Here is an 18,836-nt window from a genome sequence, read left to right as displayed (position 1 = left end):
CACACACTTCTGTTAACTTCCCCTGCCTGAAAGTAAATATAAGCAACACTACATAGTCACTGTTGGAATACAGTCTGTATGACTGTAAATACTGATCTCATGATCTTACAATTTCCTTGCAGGTTTGTTTTTCCTGCAAGTTTCTGAAGGTATATGGTTGTCCAGGGTTACTGGGCAGAGAAAACATCTTTTGCTGAACTCCAAAGAAGTATCATCTGCCATTCTAAGGAGCATATCTTACCTTGAAGGCTCCCCCTTAGCTGAAGATGTGCAGCACCTGGCACTAAAACTGCTCTGAGCGGACAGCTTTTATTCGTAAGATTCCAGATAGCCCATTTTATCCCTTGCCCTAATGCCACCAGAGGAATTTTACATCTATTCTTAGGCTCCAGAATGCTTCTAAGGATTACACTGCACTGTAAATCTACCTCTTTTCATTAATTTCCTCCCTTCATTAAATTCTGTCTCAACCAACTTTCCTGTCTCGTCAGTTGGTCAGGACAGAAATAGGTTTTTAAATTTAGAAAGCAGATAGCCAGATACTTCGTCTAGCACAGCATTAAAAGCTTCAGTCCTACAGTGCAACAAGTCTAAGCAGTAGTGCTGTATGTCTCAGAAGGCTGCTTCATGTTTCAAAACACTGATGGCAAGATGCAGGAAGCTGTAGCTTGTAGCTGAATTCAGCTTGTAGCTGAATTAAAATAGAGTACAAGAAGAAAACCTACTCCGCCCGCCCATCCTGTTTGACTCTCTTCAATGTGCTGCTGATTCTGAAAAACAAAAGCAACATTACACTCTTTAAGAAGATTGAGTTTAAGGAGATTGAAAAACTTCAAGTAAATCAGTAGCTGCCTGTAAAAGGGAATTTTAGAATATTTGCTATGAAGGTTCAGGCAGTTGGAGGTTGTCTAAGTAAATAATTTTGCTGTATTAAGGTCATTATGTTAATTAAACTATTGTTTTTAACAGCTGACATCAGACCTAAACAAAATTTAAAGCAATTATGCAACTTTTTCACTGAAAACAAGAATGAACAACTACTTAATCTCATTAATTTTTTGGCAAAAATCCAAGTAAAATAGTATCAGGAATATTAATACTAAAATTTGGTTTAGATTTTCAGCTTGTTTGTATTTTCTTTGATTTCAGAGTTGAGATGTTGATTTAGAGCAGTGGTGATGTGACTATTAGGCATTCTGAGACTATGAATATAAATTTAGAACATCTTAACTCCTTGTTCTTAGAGCTGATTTGGAAACAGACTTATACCAAGCATAAATGATGCAGCTAAAAGTGCTTTTATATTTGTACTTATGTTTTGCTTGTAAAGTTTCTAGTGATATATTTAAAAAATCTGCATTCAATCAATGTATTTCTTTTTTTATCTTGCAAACTTTTCTTTATACTCTTCATTCAATATAGTATTTCTTCACAGTTTGAAACAAATTTAACAAATTTGTTTTTTAAGGAATATGATTTGTATTTCTTTCCCTCAACATAACCTCACTACTATTTAAAATCATGTGTTCTCCCTTCTAATTTGTTCCCCACAAAGTAACTTGAGGAAAATTTGCAGGTCCTTGCCCCTTAGAAGACCAGCACTTTGCAAGGGCTCCTCTGAGCGACTAACTGAAAAGATAGATTTTACTTCTTTTCAAGGTGATAAAAATGGGATGCATTGTTTTATATCTGCATCCTTACATTATTTTCCTTTCTTTAAACTAAAACTCAGATCTTGATGACATAGTACATTAAGGATATGGTTAAATTCTCTCATTTGAGTAGCTCCCATTTCACAAGGACATGCCTACCTTTTACTCAAATGAATAGTTCCACTGCTCATATTGGTTTCTGTGGTCTAGTCACATGAGAAAGAGTTGAACATGTGAACATTTCTGATGAATCCATATTTTGGGAACATCTTGTAGATTATATTTTGTTATTATTTTCAGATACATAAAACATGTACAAGTTTATTGTACATTAGAGACTCAATGCAATCTGAATTCAACAAGAGAAGTATTTTTGCCAAAGGAAATGTTCAGAGATATACTTTCTGATGGCAAATAGAGCTAATGCAGCAGTCCCATCTGTTCACACTCCTTCGATTGGCCATTTGTGCAAACTTTAATGTGATAAAAGCATTGTATCACTGTTTAAATATAGAATTATAGAAACGTCAGTAGTGACTCCATAAATAAGGTTTCATGGAGAAATGCAATTAAACAAGGATCATGAACAAAGTCCTGAAAGATGTTAATTGGTCTGGTCTGGTCTGGTTCCAGCAAAGCAATTAAGCACATGCTTAATTTTAAACACATAAACAGATCTACTGAAGTAAATAAAACCAGCTATGTGCTAAAAGTTAAGCTTGTGTTAAAGTACTTCACTGGATTGTGGTAGAATCCGAGAAACCTTATATGTTTTTTCTTTCCATTAAAATATATAATTATTAAAATACAGCTTACTTGCAGGCAAGGTAGAGATTCAGTGTTAATGAACCTATAAAATGGAACAATTACTTAGCAAATATAGCATATGCTGCATGAAACATGGCTTTTTCCCTACTAAATTATAGTATTTCTCTGTCGACTGCTACTTCAATGACAATGTTTTTGAAGTAACAGGACCTTAATTTCCCTTTAAATTTGCAACAGTTTTCACGTTAAAGAGGAGTAAAAATTATTTTCAACTTGAAAATACTGTGTCAATAAACTCTGAATTTATAATTTATCAGTTATTCAGAATGCTTTAATAAATATTCTTGCCTTTTATTTCCAATTAATTCAAGGTTTCATCTAATGTTAGCCTTAATAGGTGTTCTGTACCATGAACCCTAAGAACAAGACAAGCCAAAAGCACCAATACCAAAAGACAACAAATGAGATCTCTGTACTAGAGTTACTGAAATTCAGGGTTGTCTTTCCTTCAGGATCTATATGAATTTATCTGTGTGTACACTTCTCAGGCTTTACAAATCTCTGTTCTGTTCAGCAGAGCACAGTCTTCTTTCCAACTGACTAAATCACAGAATGACATATTGAAACCAAATGTAGTTACTGCTGCAATTAGCCTGAAGTTTTCTTTTTCGGATCTGATCGTGTTTCTGAAAACTTGCCTACTGTCTAGAACTGTATGATTTGATAAAACAGAATTTCTTCTTCCAGAAAACCTGCCATACAATTAATGTGTATGTTCTTTCAAATAATCTAACATTAATCTAAAAGAACATGGTTTAGTCAGACTTAGTATGGAATTTCAACACAACATAATAAGATTTTCTTTAAAAAAAATACAGATCCTATATGGTTTTACTTTTGAAGATGCTAACACAAGAAGGAAATAAAAAACATTACTGAAAGCCTCTCAACAGCATTTTAGGTGGTTGTTTTTGTTTTGTTTGTTACTTAAGTTTCACAAAGAAAAAATGCGGTGCTTTTATTTTCTGGAGTAATTAGTATTTTTCACCCCTCTTCCAGCAATTAAAATATTAAAAAATGTATCACTATAGTAAAATATTATTGTGATAAAACATGGAAAAATATAATTATGGCAGGGATTAAAAAATGCTAATTTCAGATTAGTAAAATTCTAGATTTATATTTCCAACTTCATTACCTCTGGACAGTCCCAAGTATTTGAATGCTCTTTGAAGTCACAAATAGCTAAGACTGAAAAATTCTGTATTCTCTTCAGCCACTGCACACAGATTCGAGTATCTGTTACCCAAGTAAGCCAAGTAAAATAGTGATCACTAAAATATAAAAAAAATTTAAAAGGAAGAAATGGCAGTTATTAAACAACAGGAGTATAGAAGCATTGCTACAGATTGCATTCCCCACATTTCTCTCTGAAAAACAACAGCAAAGCTTTCACTGTTTTAGGGCACTTTTTTATCCTCTGTAACAATGTATCATATGGACAGCCAAAAGAAAAATGCAATATTTCTAGTTAGCTTCTGATCCTTCCAGGGGTTTAATATGGCAGTACACTGATAGATAAAGTACAACTCAGAGGTTCAAGCATTTAAAACAAATAGACAAAACATTTTTTTTAACCAAGAAAAGACATATTTGAGGGCACACTACCTGGATGCTATGATTGCAGGAACTGGCACCTCCTTAGGACCAAATGCTTCAGAGTTAACAGTGTCTACAATAAACACTTTAACAGTAGGATTTTTAGCTCCAGCCTTCAAAGAAAATGTTTTAGGTTATTAAAACCAGGCTCTGAATAATTCAAATTGAGGAAAATCAAAACACTTTTTGCAGGAAAGTAGACAGGTAACAAAATATGAATTCAGTTGAGTACATAAGAGCAAATAGTCTTATAAGATCTAAGAGTGACGCTGCAGCAGTAGTACATACTTAGTTTTCTATCATTTATATTTCTATATATAAAGAAGAAAACCTTTTAAACATTTGAGTTTAGTGCCTTTCTCTACAGAAAATGTGCTTGGTGGTAACAATTGTTCTGTTTGCAGTCGGGGGTCTTTGCAGACACATTACACTGACTTCAGCATAAAACTCCAGTTTATTCACATGATTGCAAGGGCTGTTTGAAATCCCAACTGGGAAATGGTTGCTTAAACTGATTTCATGGTTGCTTCTTCACTGCATACATTATCAGTTTTTTAATTCTTCTCCATGTGTGGCCTAAATCATCCAGTTTTACTTTAGAACTGAGACCCAGCTGACAGGTGAGCAAATTCTTTAAATACATTAGCATGATCCCTTGCAATCATGTGAACATGATAAGAGTCAGGAGAGCTTTCTAATGCATGCTGAAGAAATGCCAACCCAAAACCTTGTTGCCTTAGATCTCACACTTGAAAGCAATTAAAATCCAAAGCCCCTTCAGATCAAAAAACACTATGAAGTGTGCAAATAAAGTGAAGTCTTTATTTTAAAAATATATATAGAAAACACCTTAGTCTCATAATTTATTTACTATAATGAAAAATAACAACTGCATCGTTTACACATGAATAAGTAAACTGAATTAAAAAAATATTAAGTACTTTTGCACGTTTTTTACCTACATGAGTAATAACATTTATTTCACTGATATTATGTTTAAAATATATAAAATATAGAATCTATTTTAATATTATATTTAAAATTGTGTATGTACTTACAGCTGTTCCGAGCTTAGAACAAGCTTGCTGTCTTTTATTTAAGTCACAACGGATTTAACCATGGTAATACTTAAGGAATTAAGCACAGTCAATTTTCTCATTGTCATAACTAATTTCTCAACAGAAAGGAAGTCAAAAAATGATACAACATACCTTTGGGTAAGGGATAGTTATTTTTCTAGGATACTGGTCCTCACCAAAATATGAATATTCAATAACTGGTATGTCAGAATCATTAAATTGTACATATGCTAAATATCTTCCACTTGGAGACCACCACAGTGCATATTTTGTTGCTAGCATCTCCTCTGAGGGAAAAAAAAAATGTTTATAACTGTAATCTACCTTCCAATCTATTTTAACACTCTACTCAGCAATCTGGACACATAAAGACAGTTACACTAAATAAATAACATCAAAACATCTCCAAACATGCACACAGATCCCACTTAATTCACTTGGGATTTTCCTGTGTGAATGTTTTTTTTTTAATTTTGTTTTGGATGCACTGAAGTGCCAAATTTTCACTGAAATTAAAAATCTTTAAATCCTTTAAAAACTTTAAATCCTAATTCCCAGCCTCTGCCTTTGCATCAGAAGAAAGACAACTTTGTAGACTTCTCATACAGTTTCAGTAACAAAGACTCAGGATTTTGGTTATGTGTTATGAATACAAAATTCATACATTGTACAGTAAATACAATATGGAAACAAAGTAATCCTTAGGGCTGAAATAAAAAAGTATCATCACAGACATTTTAAAATGGACTGTGAAAACCAGAACCAATCTAAACAAAGCATTTATCATGTTGCTGCTCTGCAAGATTTACTTACCTTCATAGACCCAGTCAGGAATCCCGTTAAATATTTCATTCTGTTTTCCATCAGTAGTTATTTTAACTGATGCCTCTCTAGGACTTTGTTTCAAATAAATATTATTCTGATATACATATACCTAAAGACAAGAAAGTTTTTTTAAGAGTACAGGCAATAACAAGATTAGAGCAAGATCTTCTGCAGCCAATATTCCTACGTTACACTAGCAAGACCTAATGTATCCAAAATGGGAAATGGTACACTAATAGCCCTTGTAAATTCTGCAAGAGCTGGTACCTCAGCAAATAAATGATGCATTGCAGGCCAAATTCTGTGTTCAGTAAAAATTTTAGAACAGATTTTAAATACTGCATCTGTGAATCTCCACTTTAAATTCATTTGTTACACAGCATCAAAAGGGAACCAGTTGGTTTTCAGGCCTTGAAATTGCATTTAATCTTATATAAAATTATGTTGGTCAATTCTGGATAAAGACTGGTGAGCAAACTGAAACACATAAAGCACCTCAGAACATGGATTATTCTTCTCTTGAGACACAGACAGTAAAATCTGAACAAGTTAAAACTGTTTTCTTTATCATTATTTCTTATAACCAAGATTAATAAACAGGCCTGTCAAAGATATGGCCTAATATAAAAAAAAACCCAAACAACAAAAGATAAATGTCTTAAGCCATACAAAGCAAATTCATTCTAGGACTTAATTATCTTTACTAACCAATTTGTGTCCAATGGGTGACCAGGATATATACTGAATTTTATGTGGAAGCTGATTTTCTGTTACAAAACCACTAAAAAAAGGAAAGAAGTTAGAATGGCTTTTTGTGCACAGTGCAAATGGATCATTATACTGTACATTAATAAAAAAGTCACAAACTCATTTTCTAACTGCTTATTGTTTCTCGAACAATGCACAATTAAGGCAGGCAGAGACATGCAGTTAACAGGATGGTGTGCACCAGTGCTGGCAAAGGCTTAAACTTACTCCTTTGAAAACCTATTCAACAGCCCAAGGAGCCAGCCTTATCTGTTTCCAAATGCTGCACAAGCACCTGCAGTCATTTGCTGTAGCTGCAGTGTGTGTTACAGTCTCAGCAGGTTATTGGGAAATGTGAACTCAGCAAGCACTGAGGCCGGTGCGACAGCAGCACGTCCAGCACTGGGTGAGGATCCCAACTCCCATGCAGAGTCTCTCCACTCACAGCAGCTTGCAGCAACTTCTTCCTGCCACCTTCAGCCAGCAGTTGCCCAGGAATGATGCAGCTCAGTGCAGGCCCTGTTGCTCAGAACTAAGCACATCTGGTCACGCTGCTGCTTTCAGCATAAAAAGGGATTGCAGAGGCAGATGGCCTCCTTTGGATTTGGTTTGGGCAATCTTGAGAAAGAGACCAAATGCCATGGGACAAGCTATAGATCTTTGAGGAATGCAGGGTTGGCTGTTAAAAGAGTTTTAGGGAAGCTGAAGATTAGATCAATGATAAAAAGAATGAATTCGTAGAAGGGGATGGGGACAAAAGGGAACATTGAGCAGTGTAAGTTTCAGAGCATGAAATAGAAATCAATCCAGATGAAAAGAATGTATAGTTTTTCCTAGAGAACATTTTTATTTCTCAAGCAAGCAACTGACCTGACAGATTTAGGCAAAAGCAAAGCAAGTTGGTAGTTCATTACTACAGTTTTGGAGTGAATGCTTGCAAGTACATCACCACAGTGTATGCACCACAGCTTTCTGTAAGAAATATCAGGCCTTACCCATTTATGAGATCATAAATGTGATATGATGCTGTATAAGAGTATCTCCACAGCTGCATAAATGAAAAAAGATAATATTATTAACCTTGAAAAAGACAATCTAATTACAAATAATCAGCTGCCTCTTCACAGTCTATCCCTTTCTCAAGAAAGTACCAAGTAACATTAATCTATGGTAAACACAATTAACAAAATGCTACATAAAATTAAACATTACATTAAAAGGTATATTAAAATAATTACCTTTGAATAATTGCTTTCCAGAGCTATGAAATATTTGTCTGATGACATCACATAATTTGAAGCATTAACTTGTTTCTGAAAAATTAAGAAGTAGATTATATTCTAGTCTCACTCACTTTTAAACTGTAACTTGAAATACAGCAGCACTTTTTTGCTTTTTTATTAATGAGAAAGGTACATACCATTGTGCTGTTTGTCATGATGGTGGTTGCGTAGTTAATTTCAACATTGTAAAGGACAATATCATTCTCTGCAGACTGGTGAAGATATTCATTGTCTTCATAAACAAGATAAAATGTTACTTTCACAGAAGATACTACACAACATACCTGTTTATCAACAAATTCACACTTCTTTCAAAGAATAGGTTTTAAGCAAATATCTTTTGGCATCTACATAAATGTTTTCCTTCTAATGATGTTGAGGTACAGAGTTATCAAGAAATTGTCTTCAGGGTTCTTGAGTACATTCTTGAGACTATACACTGCACAGAGGATCAACTATTTAACATCACAAGTAAATGCCAGATTTTATTCTCATGTCTTATCAAGAATGCCAGTGATAGATCCATTAGAAAGTCAGTATCAAAATGTAAATGTTTTAAACAAAAATATCTTTGCTTATCATTCTACCAGAACACTCTCATTTGTATATTCTGCAGATAAAAGCAGTACCACACAACTGACACTGCATGATTCTGCCCTTACTCACAAGAGTCCTACAAAATAAAGGTGAGTGGGCTTCATTGAAAATAGAATTTACCTGGCCTTTGCTCAAGATCTGAGCTATAGTTCAGTAGAGAATAAAGATCAGAATTTTAGTTTCAAATTATTATTTTCACTGCTATAAACAGGGAGATTGAATTACATATTTGGTGCAGCTAGAAAACAAGACTAAAAGTTAAATAGGAGCCTGAAACATTGTGAAGATATTCATTTTTAGGAAATTAGATCACCCTTGAATCTTCTGAGCACCCTTGTGTGATTTTTGTAACAGTGTTTGTGTTTAAAATCATCCTTAGGATAAGATATACAATTTTGACTCCTTGTTTCAGAAGAGAAGCAGACATATGGAATGCTGTAGGCATGGCTATCTATGGAATCTATGGCATGACTTTTGTGTGAGTTTGTGACTGTTAAAAGGAAAGATAAGTCTAAGTGAGAAAGCTATAAAGAGAGAAGAAGAATATTAGGTTTAGGTGACATGCTGCCTACATTCTTCAGACATTCAGACAGAATTCTAACAAACAGTGACCTAATTTTAAAATCAAACAAGTGATATCTACGTACTTCAAACTGCTCATCACAAAAGTAAAGCCCCATAAGGCTTTACTTCAGTTCTAAAATTGTGAGCTAAAACTAGCTTGGTGAGAGTTCATGTGCATGGGCACTACACTTGTTGCTACTTGCAGAGAACAGTGCTTGAGGCAGCACAGAGATGGGGTAGCATGTGTGCTAGAATGGAAACAGGCTAGCTCCAGTCTCCCTGGGCTGTGCAATTCACTGATAACAAGAGCAGCACTTCAGCCACACACACAGACACATTTATATCAGCAGCAATCAACTTCATGTCTCCACCTTAAGGAACTTAGAAAGTCAGCTTTATTTTCTATGCAATATCCTGGAACTCAGGAATTTCAGCAGTGTCAGCACTTCCTTAAATGAAATTAGAACAGCTGGCCTCATTGCAGAGCCAGGTACTACTGAAAACAAAGCACAGAGCCTGTAAGACAGACTACCTCAATCTTTACAAGTGGTAACTGAAAAAGTGCTGTGAAAAGCATGAAAAGTAGATTGCTTAAGGAATGACTGACACATTGACAAATTTCTTTCACTTGCTGCAGTGAATATGACAGTAAAAGAAATAAAACACTGAAGGCCTCTGTAAAATTATAGCTTATACTTGACTCAGACATGTCTGTTGAAACATCAAATACCTGGATTTTCTAGAATGACTGACAGAACAGTAAATTTCAACCATAAGTTTTGACTAACACATTGTTTAATTTCATAGTTAGCATTCATTCGAAGTAAAGCTGGAAGGAAAATACATTTCTCAGTCTGTGTAAACCAGTCTGGAAATACATATTAGAAAGGCTTATCTATGTTTGAGAAAAGGTTTTACTTACCTGACACCCAATATGGAAAAAATGTTTTATATTGGAAGTTTCCATTCAAATAATCTTCCAAGGTAAGAGCTCTAGGACCATCATCTGTGTTGACAACTAAGCATAAGACAAACATTTTCTGTTAATGGCAAGAGGGAAAAAAATTTTAGTCCTGTGTTTTGTTTTTTATTCATTTAGTGTCATGCAACAGTGAGGATACCATACTCCTGGAGATATGCAAATTGTGGGTACAGCAGAAAGGAAAGATCCCTGTTGCTGTTCTGATAAATTCCTTTAGTCTCTGAAAGACTCACCTTTGGGAATGCAAAATTAACTAGACAAACTAATTTATTTCAACCATTTATTCATGCAGACACATTTACCTGAAGACCCTGTGACTCCAAATAATTTCCACACAAAAGACAAATTAAAGGTTGCTTAGGTTTTTAATTTTTTTTTTAAGCATGGGTTTCATGAACTTGTAGAGGCAGCTATTTTAATCAGGACCTTCACACGTCCAGCAAATGGTCAAACAACAAGATGCAAACCCTAACTTCCAAATTTTGTACATGCCTCATTAACCTCTGCTAGAAGATAGCTTGCAAAATAATCACCATCCACATATATTTCTTAGTAGTCACATGAAAAACGTTGATGAAGGAATCCAGACAAAAAATAATGCTGAAAAGTAATGAATGAGTGAACCCAAACTTGAACTTTTTATTTAATGCTGCAAAAGAAAGTTGACAATGATTCTTGTAAGAAGAGAGGTACTCAAATATTTGATTTCTAAGCAGGTCAGATAATTTTATTAAAATAATGCAAGTGGAGACTGGTTTCCTGGATCTTGTCTGGCTATATTTTTCCCCAAAGCTAAACAACTTAAGCTAGGGCAGATTGTAAAAAAAAATTCAAGGTCAATCAACTGGATAAGGATTATGCTGTGCAGTTCCTGTGTAGAAGCTATGCAATTCACAAGAGTGAGAATAATCAAAATATTTAATCCTCAAAAGACACATGAATTGTTCTGATAAAGGCCAATTTTTAAAGTTCAAGAGCACAATGATGGCAGCTTTCAGGTCTCGGCATTCTGGATGCTATGCTTTCTCCTTTAAAATCCAAGGGACTGCTGCCAGGGTGTTCAGAGGTAGTGGAGATGTCACACTGCAGCTTAGAGATCTTTGCCACTTCCCCTGTTTGTTCCTTCGGAGCTCTCAGATGACAGACAGATAATCAAGATGACTCGTTGCTCTCAGGTTTCATATCATGCTCCATCACTTGCTCATTAGTTGCCCCCTCTGTTAAGATCACACTGACTTCCTGGGAAATGTTTCTTCATATTGCCTTCTATGGTGCTTTGTAATGATAACACATATTTTCTTCTGCTAAGTGACTATTATTCACTGTAGAATACACATGTCAGGTTGACTGTTGACACAAGCCTTGTCTGCACTAATGCAGAAGAAAGCTGTCACAAGGGATAAAACTGAATGCCAATCCAGAGGCAAAAACCTGTCCCTATAAACTCTGAGCTAGCAATATGTCCAGAAAATACCCCAAGAAGTTCAATAAGAAGTTAATCCCTCTTGCTAACACTATGACAGCATATTACAGATCTTTGATACATTAATGATAAACATAGAATATGGCAGACCTAAAAAAAATGCTCGGAAGATAATTCCAAAGAATCCAGTTCTAGTTATGTTGAATGATGATTACTTACCACTATCTCTCAGTTAAAATTCTCTAAGTGAACAAGCTTATTAGCAAAATAAATCAAGATCTATTTCCAAGGTTGTTTGTATAGAAAGCTTAAAATTTGAAGTCCTTTTTGATACCTTAATCTGGTAAAATTACCTGGTTTCTTCTCTCACCTTAAGAGACAAGCAGTGTCACAGACTTCCATCACTGGTCTAATTTTCACAGCTCTAATTCAAACCTTTCCTGTGTTAGATATTTCACCCTTACATACTTAATATTCCATGAGGATTTATTATGAATGCTGATTTTCAAAATGTGCCCACTAAGATCTGAACTTCTACCACTGTACTGCCAAAAAATTTGAAAACAACTATTTCTCACTTGAGTACTTACAATTTTGAATGCTTGTTTTTAGGTAACAGCTTTGTTTGTATTGCCAGGATTATTCAGTTTCAAAGACTGGATATGGGTAAACCAACACCACCCTTTATATCTCAAAGCTCTCCTGGCCTATGGCTTATTCCACATGTTCTAATGTGCATCCTTATAAATTGTGTCTAGTCTTGCCAAATTACAGTAACCATACATAATAATCAGAAGGTATTGTTGCTTCTGTATATGGTTATTTTTATATGTATATATATGCATTTTATATGTATTTAGCATATATGTATTTATACAAGTATTTTATTTAGCATCCACTGCTAAACATCAAGTAGACAACATGACAAATGAAAACTGGTTAGCAAAGTGTTATTGTCTGCTTCTGGACTAGAATTTCCATTCTCATCTCTGTGGGCTGATGCTGAATAGCTGAAGCACAAGCTCCTCCAAAATGAGGAAACATAAAACTCAATTTAGCACCAGAAATTAATTCAAATACTCCTGACCCTGCTCCAAAACTTTGGTCACACTCAGCATCAACTCACATCAACTGAACCTGCTTTTCCACTTTGGATTTGGCTGAGGTGTTGCAGAGAACACAACCTCTCAGTAATAAACTGGCTGCTCACCACTTTGTGGCTGAGCAGTAAGCTCTATGACCTCACCTGTGAAATCAGAGAAACAGGGATTGGGCCTCAGGCCTAGGCCAAGAGTACACAGGGAACAGAAACTTTGACAGACATGCCTTTGGACATTCATTAAAAATAGCAGAAGAGATTAATTCAAAGCCTAAGCAATGCATACAGTGAATTGTAACTCTGCCCATGGTTCCACTATTGCTTCTCAACTGCAGACAGGTATTTTCTTTATGCTGCAGAAGAAGAGGACTAGGTACACCAGTGTACCAGTGAAAAGCTCCTTTCTGAACAATTTGGAGTTGCAGTATCATAGCTGGGTTATCACTGTCAGGTAAATCCCACCACACATTCCTAGCTCAAAGATGTGTCAAAAAACGGTCAGTGATTTCTTAGGCATGGATGCCATTTGCTACACTGATATTGCCCTCCTTGCTCTTCTGAGCCCCACAGAAATTGTCTAATACTTGCAGTCGCAAGTATTTGCCTCTTAATATCCTCTCAAAAAATTATTTTCCTGTTAACTTTTGAGAATTTTTTGACATTTTTATATACTTGCATGTGTAAATCAAAACCACCTACCACATTTTGAGAAGTCTGAAGAACATGAAATGACTAGAAACTTAGCAGACAAAACCAGAACTAAATGCTCATCCATTTTTCTTTGCAGATTTCTTAAGTAGAAATTTATTTGGTCTGTGTCTATACATTTCTCATAAGCAATTAATTGTCTTTCTAGATTGCCACATCCTTTCAGTTGAGCAGTGGTAAAGCCAGAATGTACAAACAACATTCCAGCTGTGTAGCCATTTCCTGTCTGTCTCCAGCTTGCAAAATTTGTAACTGCAAAATTAATTTATATTTCTTCTATTTACAACTGATCAGTAGACTACTTAGAATTCAAAAAGGTTAAGGCATTTGAACGGGTAACTGCAGCACTTGCAGTTCTACCTGAGAATAAGAAGGCATAATCTGACACATCCAACATAATTGTCCAACATACGTGTTGGACATAATTGTGTGTTTATCAATTGTCTAAAATGCTCCTCCAAAAGCATCCTGTGAAGTAAGATAACTTCTTTATCATCCTACTGGGTCTAAATATGATGTTTGGTATGACAGGTTATTGGTATGACTAGTGTCACTATTCCAAGAGACACTACAAGAGTTCTCCATAATTGCTCAGGTACTGAAGAGGCCAGAGAGCAGTATTTGACAACAAAAAGCACACATTCATTTTTTCCTACAGTACCTTCTATCATCTTTATCAACTTCTTCAGGCTGCCAAACTGATCCTTGGTCTCCAATCTATTTGTTCCCTCACTACTATTTTTTAAATTTAAATCTCATAAAAATATTCTGCCTTCCCTGTCATAAAATGCAGATCTGATGGGAGTAAGTCTGACTTGATACCATGCACTTACCTTGTAGTGAAAGCTCAGATTTGACCATGCTTAGCTAGACAAAAAATCTGGCACCCCACTATTGACAGTAAAAGTCAAATCTGTCACTCTGAGGTGCTATCTCTTCCAGCACTGCATAATATATATGCATATCTATATCTATCTATAGATATATATAACTGATATGCATCTATCCTCATATTAAAATGCTGCATAACAAAATCATCCCTAAATGCTTCAGAAACCTTCAACCCTTCTCTCAACAGCCCAGGATAAACATTAGTCACAGAAATGTCAGATATGAAAGAGATTTCACCTTTCACAAAACCTGCATATTAACTGCAGGACTTAACTTTCACAAGACTTAAGCAGATGGTTGATTTTATAACATTCAGTTGTAAATACAAAACTGTTTCTCCATCTCAGTACCCCTGCCCACACACATAAAGAAGAATAATAACAGAAAAATATCCTTTAAATAGATAGTGCTACTGGAGTATAAGCCTTTTATTAATATTTTAATTATTTCAGAGGCATTAAAGTAATCTGCTATAATGATAAGGTCATGTAAATACTTCTATTGCTCTTACTATCTTGTCATAGAAAAAAATAACCACCAAGTCAGTGCCACTCATGTTCAAAATTTCAAAACTCATTTCAAGCTTCACCAGAGCACTCAGCAGACCACACTGGGTTGATTTACCAACAGCTGGCATTATAATACCGGAGCAAACTATCCATCCCTTTTTTATACAGTGCTGACTTTAATTTTCAAATGCAAGCTTCAATATATTCACAAGTAATTCATCATACTCTATCTACAAGAAAAGGAGAAGTTTAACTTGTAATTGGATACAGAACTTCTGTAATTATTGCACAAGCATTTAAAACCAAATGCAAGTTCACCAAGGTAATGAAAATTACTAACAGTTTGGGAAAGTCTCCTAACCCCTCAAACAGAAAAATAATATGGGAAGATCTGAGAGTTATTTTTGCAGCAGTGACTAAGAACATTATATATCATGCACAATGAATTGAATTCAGGTGCTTTTCACTTCAAGGAGTTCCTTGTTTCAACATCTGCTGGCATTTCAATTCTACCTTCAGGATATTTCAGCTGTCAGTACATTTCTGTAAATGATAAAGCCATAACAATTCTGACAGGACAATCCTAAACATGATTTGATAAACTTTTGTGAACTTCAGAAGCCACAATAGCCAAAGATACTGCATTTTACACTACATTAGATTAGAAATACCTTACCTCTTGATGGTAGCAGTACAATACACATAAGTAATAAGGAAAGCAAAAGACATATAACCACGCCAAATATGATTTTCAGCCGGGTCTGCAAAAGACAAACAAACAATAATTACATTTTTAATATTGTCTGATGTTTGTTTCCATGGCTGGTAAATAATGAAATCCTTCTTCTCTCTAACTGCTGTAATCGGTTCTAGCAACAAGCAAAAAACATCCCTGCAGTACATATGAAAAGACTTCCCTTTCCTTCTTTAAAGCAAATATTTTCACATCAGAGCCTTGTCTAACAGCTGACAGTTTAAAACAAAGGATGTAAATGCTACCAAAAGTTGAATTCAGGAGCATACAGACCTTCATTTTCCTGTTGTATTCTAAAAGAATGTGAATTCTCTCTTCTGGGTGTTGGTCAGTAGATCTAGGAGATGAGTTCGAAAAGGCAGTGTCTGTTTTCACAGTTGGAGGCCAAACCTCTGGCAGACTTTTTTTTTCCTACATACTTTTGGAAACTGTGCCAAATTTCAAAGGCTTTCCATAAAATTGAAACCACACTTTTGGGGAAGTTCTTGGACAAGAAATGGACAGTGGGAGGCTATCGGGTGGTGATTATGTACTTCCCCTCAATGTGAGCTGTAGCCAACATCTGCTTACACTAACTTGAGGTTTTATGACTCATCAGATACTTGACATGCACTGTTTTTCTCTGAAAAGCATCTACTGTGTTTTTTGGCACTCCCCACTTTCTCAGGACATAGTCATGACCGTATTTCTACTGTCTACAGAGGAATTAAAAGAAAATCCCATAGCTTTATTGCTTATGTGGAATTCACATATGTTTACTTTTAGAAATAATAAATGATGGCACAAGAATGGAAAACAAGCAGCAGAAACAGTGCTGTTTAATGTCTTCCACATGTGAGAAGAATTGCTGTGTTCCCCTGAAAACCATGCACATCTATAGGCTACGTAGGAGAGCTTACAGAAGTAAATACATACAAGCCCAGCGGAAATTCTGAAATAGTTCTCCAACCTCCAATTACACCTATTTTATTTAGCCCACTGAAATGAGGTCAGCTGAAAACTGGGAAAACTCCGGAGACCGCAGTGTCAGGTTACATAATCCATCCCTCCGGAGAGCGGAGCAAGGCTGGATAAGTGAAGAACGAGCCCGCCGTGCGCGGCTCCCGACGTTACCCACACGGCGCGGCCGCCGCTGGCCCGGCCCGGCCCGGCCCGGCCCGGCCTGAGGGAGCTGGGCCCGCCCCCACCGCCCGCCCGGCCCGGCCCCGCACCGCGCCCCCTGGCGGCACAGCGCGCACACACACGGCACGGGCACGGGGATGGGGACAGGGACACAGGACAGGAACAGGGACACGCACAGGGACAGGGACACACACGGGGGACAGAGACACACATGGGGACAGAGACAGGGAAACGCACGGGGACAGGGACACGCACACGGCGACAGGGACACACACGGGGACAGGGACATATGGGGAAAAGGACATACCCATGGGGACAAGGACTCACGCACGGGGACAAGGACACACATAGGGGCAGGGATACACACACGGGGACAGGGACACACACACAAGGACACACACAGGGACAGGGACACACGGGGACAGGGATACACACAGGGACAGGGACACATACACAGGGACAGGGACATACATGGGGACAGGGACACACACACGGGGACACACGGCGACAGGGACACACACACAAGGACACACACAGGGACAGGGACACACGGGGACAGGGATACACACAGGGACAGGGACACATACACAGGGACAGGGACACACATGGGGACAGGGACACACACACGGGGACACACGGCGACAGGGACACACACACAAGGACAGGGACACACACACGGGGGGACAGGGACATACACAGGGACAGAGACACACACGGGGGACAGAGACACACACGGGGACAGGGACACGCATGGGGACAGGGACACACACAGGGACAGGAACACACACGGGGGCCGGGACACATACAGGGATAGAGACACGGACAGGGACAGGGTAACACACACACGGGGACAGGGACACACACAGGGACAGGGACACACACAGGGATAGACACACGCATGGGGACAGGGATCCACACGGGGACAGGGACACACACACGGGGACAGGGACACACACAGGGACAGGGACACACACATGGGGACAGGGACACACACACGAGGACAGGGACACACACACGGACACACACGAAGACGTGGACAAACACACAGGGACAGGGACACACACATGGGGACAGGGAAACACACAGGGACATACACACGAGGAGAGAGACACACATGCACAGGGACAGGGGCACACACACGGGGACAGGGACATACAGGGAGACACACACCCTGACACAGACAATACATACACATATACATGGGCATACACACAATGCAGACACACAGGAACACAGACACAGACACACAAATAGACACACCAAATTTTTCAGCAGAACTTGGGCTAACTATGAAGAATTTATTACAGAGTATCCCAAAGAAAAAGCATCTAATTTACTACCCCTCAAGTGGCCAAGTCACCACCTCAGCTTAACAGTATCAGTATGGGCTGGGATTTGAATCACAGCTGTTACACCAGACTTGGTGAGGCAGAACTGATCTGGGCAGTATTTTGGCAATGTTCATTGCATTAGACTTGGAGAGAGAATTTTTTGAAAATATTCAAATTTATCGTGTGGAAAAAGCAATGATATGAAACATGCTTCATTTTCTCATAAAAATTCAGTTCCCCTTTCTCTGCAGTTCTTGTCACAACAATAAATTACAAGTTAAACAAGATGAGGTTTCTGAACAAGATCCATGTTGGTCATGTAGGACATACAGGACAAAAAGGCTGAGAAGGCTAAAATAAATTCTTTATGTATATATTTGTTTATACAATGTTTGTATATACGTTTTTTGCATATACATTGTTCATGTATATTGTTTGTTACCCTAAAATACACTGTCTAATAAGGGCAGAACTCAGCTCAAAACCAGTGGTTTTCCTAACAAGATAAAACTGCAGCTACTCAAAATTTCCAGAACAGAAAAGAATTGTGACAAAAGAATTTTTCCCCTTGTAACTCATGCTTCATATTCATATTTCCAAACTGCTACTTATTTCCTAGCATTCCATAATTAATGCTGTTTGTATTTTCAATAGCATGGTTTGGAGAAATACATTTTTTCCTACCAACATTGGTTATTTCTGACAACCAGAACATCACAAAATTGCAAATGGAGGTTTTTGATCAGGCTAGTTTTCCATTCCAAATATGCAGCTTCTTCTAATGAATGCATACTTAGAGAATGCTTCAAAGGAAATGATTCAATCTCACATGATCTAAAAGGC

General features: G+C 37.1%; 1 protein-coding gene across 3 annotated transcripts in view; it reads right to left on the bottom strand.

Annotated features, from left to right (window-relative positions):
* FAP (fibroblast activation protein alpha) overlaps window positions 1-16,583 on the bottom strand; it is a 54,414-nt gene extending 37,831 nt beyond the window's left edge. For 2 of the 3 annotated variants that reach the window (XM_054278289.1, XM_054278291.1), the window contains exons 1-13: window positions 16,456-16,583; window positions 15,814-15,877; window positions 15,463-15,547; window positions 10,097-10,192; window positions 8,151-8,245; window positions 7,969-8,043; window positions 7,726-7,778; window positions 6,692-6,764; window positions 5,972-6,092; window positions 5,291-5,445; window positions 4,089-4,192; window positions 3,619-3,754; window positions 726-770 (exon numbers count right to left, since the gene is read on the bottom strand). In XM_054278289.1, coding sequence (XP_054134264.1) covers window positions 726-770; window positions 3,619-3,754; window positions 4,089-4,192; window positions 5,291-5,445; window positions 5,972-6,092; window positions 6,692-6,764; window positions 7,726-7,778; window positions 7,969-8,043; window positions 8,151-8,245; window positions 10,097-10,192; window positions 15,463-15,547; window positions 15,814-15,819 — 1,044 coding nt within the window. In that variant the 5' untranslated portion in view covers window positions 15,820-15,877; window positions 16,456-16,583. Of the gene's footprint in view, window positions 1-725; window positions 771-3,618; window positions 3,755-4,088; window positions 4,193-5,290; window positions 5,446-5,971; window positions 6,093-6,691; window positions 6,765-7,725; window positions 7,779-7,968; window positions 8,044-8,150; window positions 8,246-10,096; window positions 10,193-15,462; window positions 15,548-15,813; window positions 15,909-16,455 lie in introns of those variants that run through there. The other variant, XM_054278290.1, reaches the window with a different exon arrangement.
* Window positions 16,584-18,836: the final 2,253 nt, after the last annotated feature.

The sequence above is a fragment of the Melozone crissalis genome, unplaced genomic scaffold (genome assembly GCF_028551555.1).
Source record: "Melozone crissalis strain CALT ecotype California unplaced genomic scaffold, PUWL_Pcris_2 ptg000023l_1, whole genome shotgun sequence".
NCBI lineage: Eukaryota > Metazoa > Chordata > Aves > Passeriformes > Passerellidae > Melozone > Melozone crissalis.
Note: the sequence above shows the minus strand (reverse complement) of the source record. Positions and strands in the feature narration are given on the sequence as shown.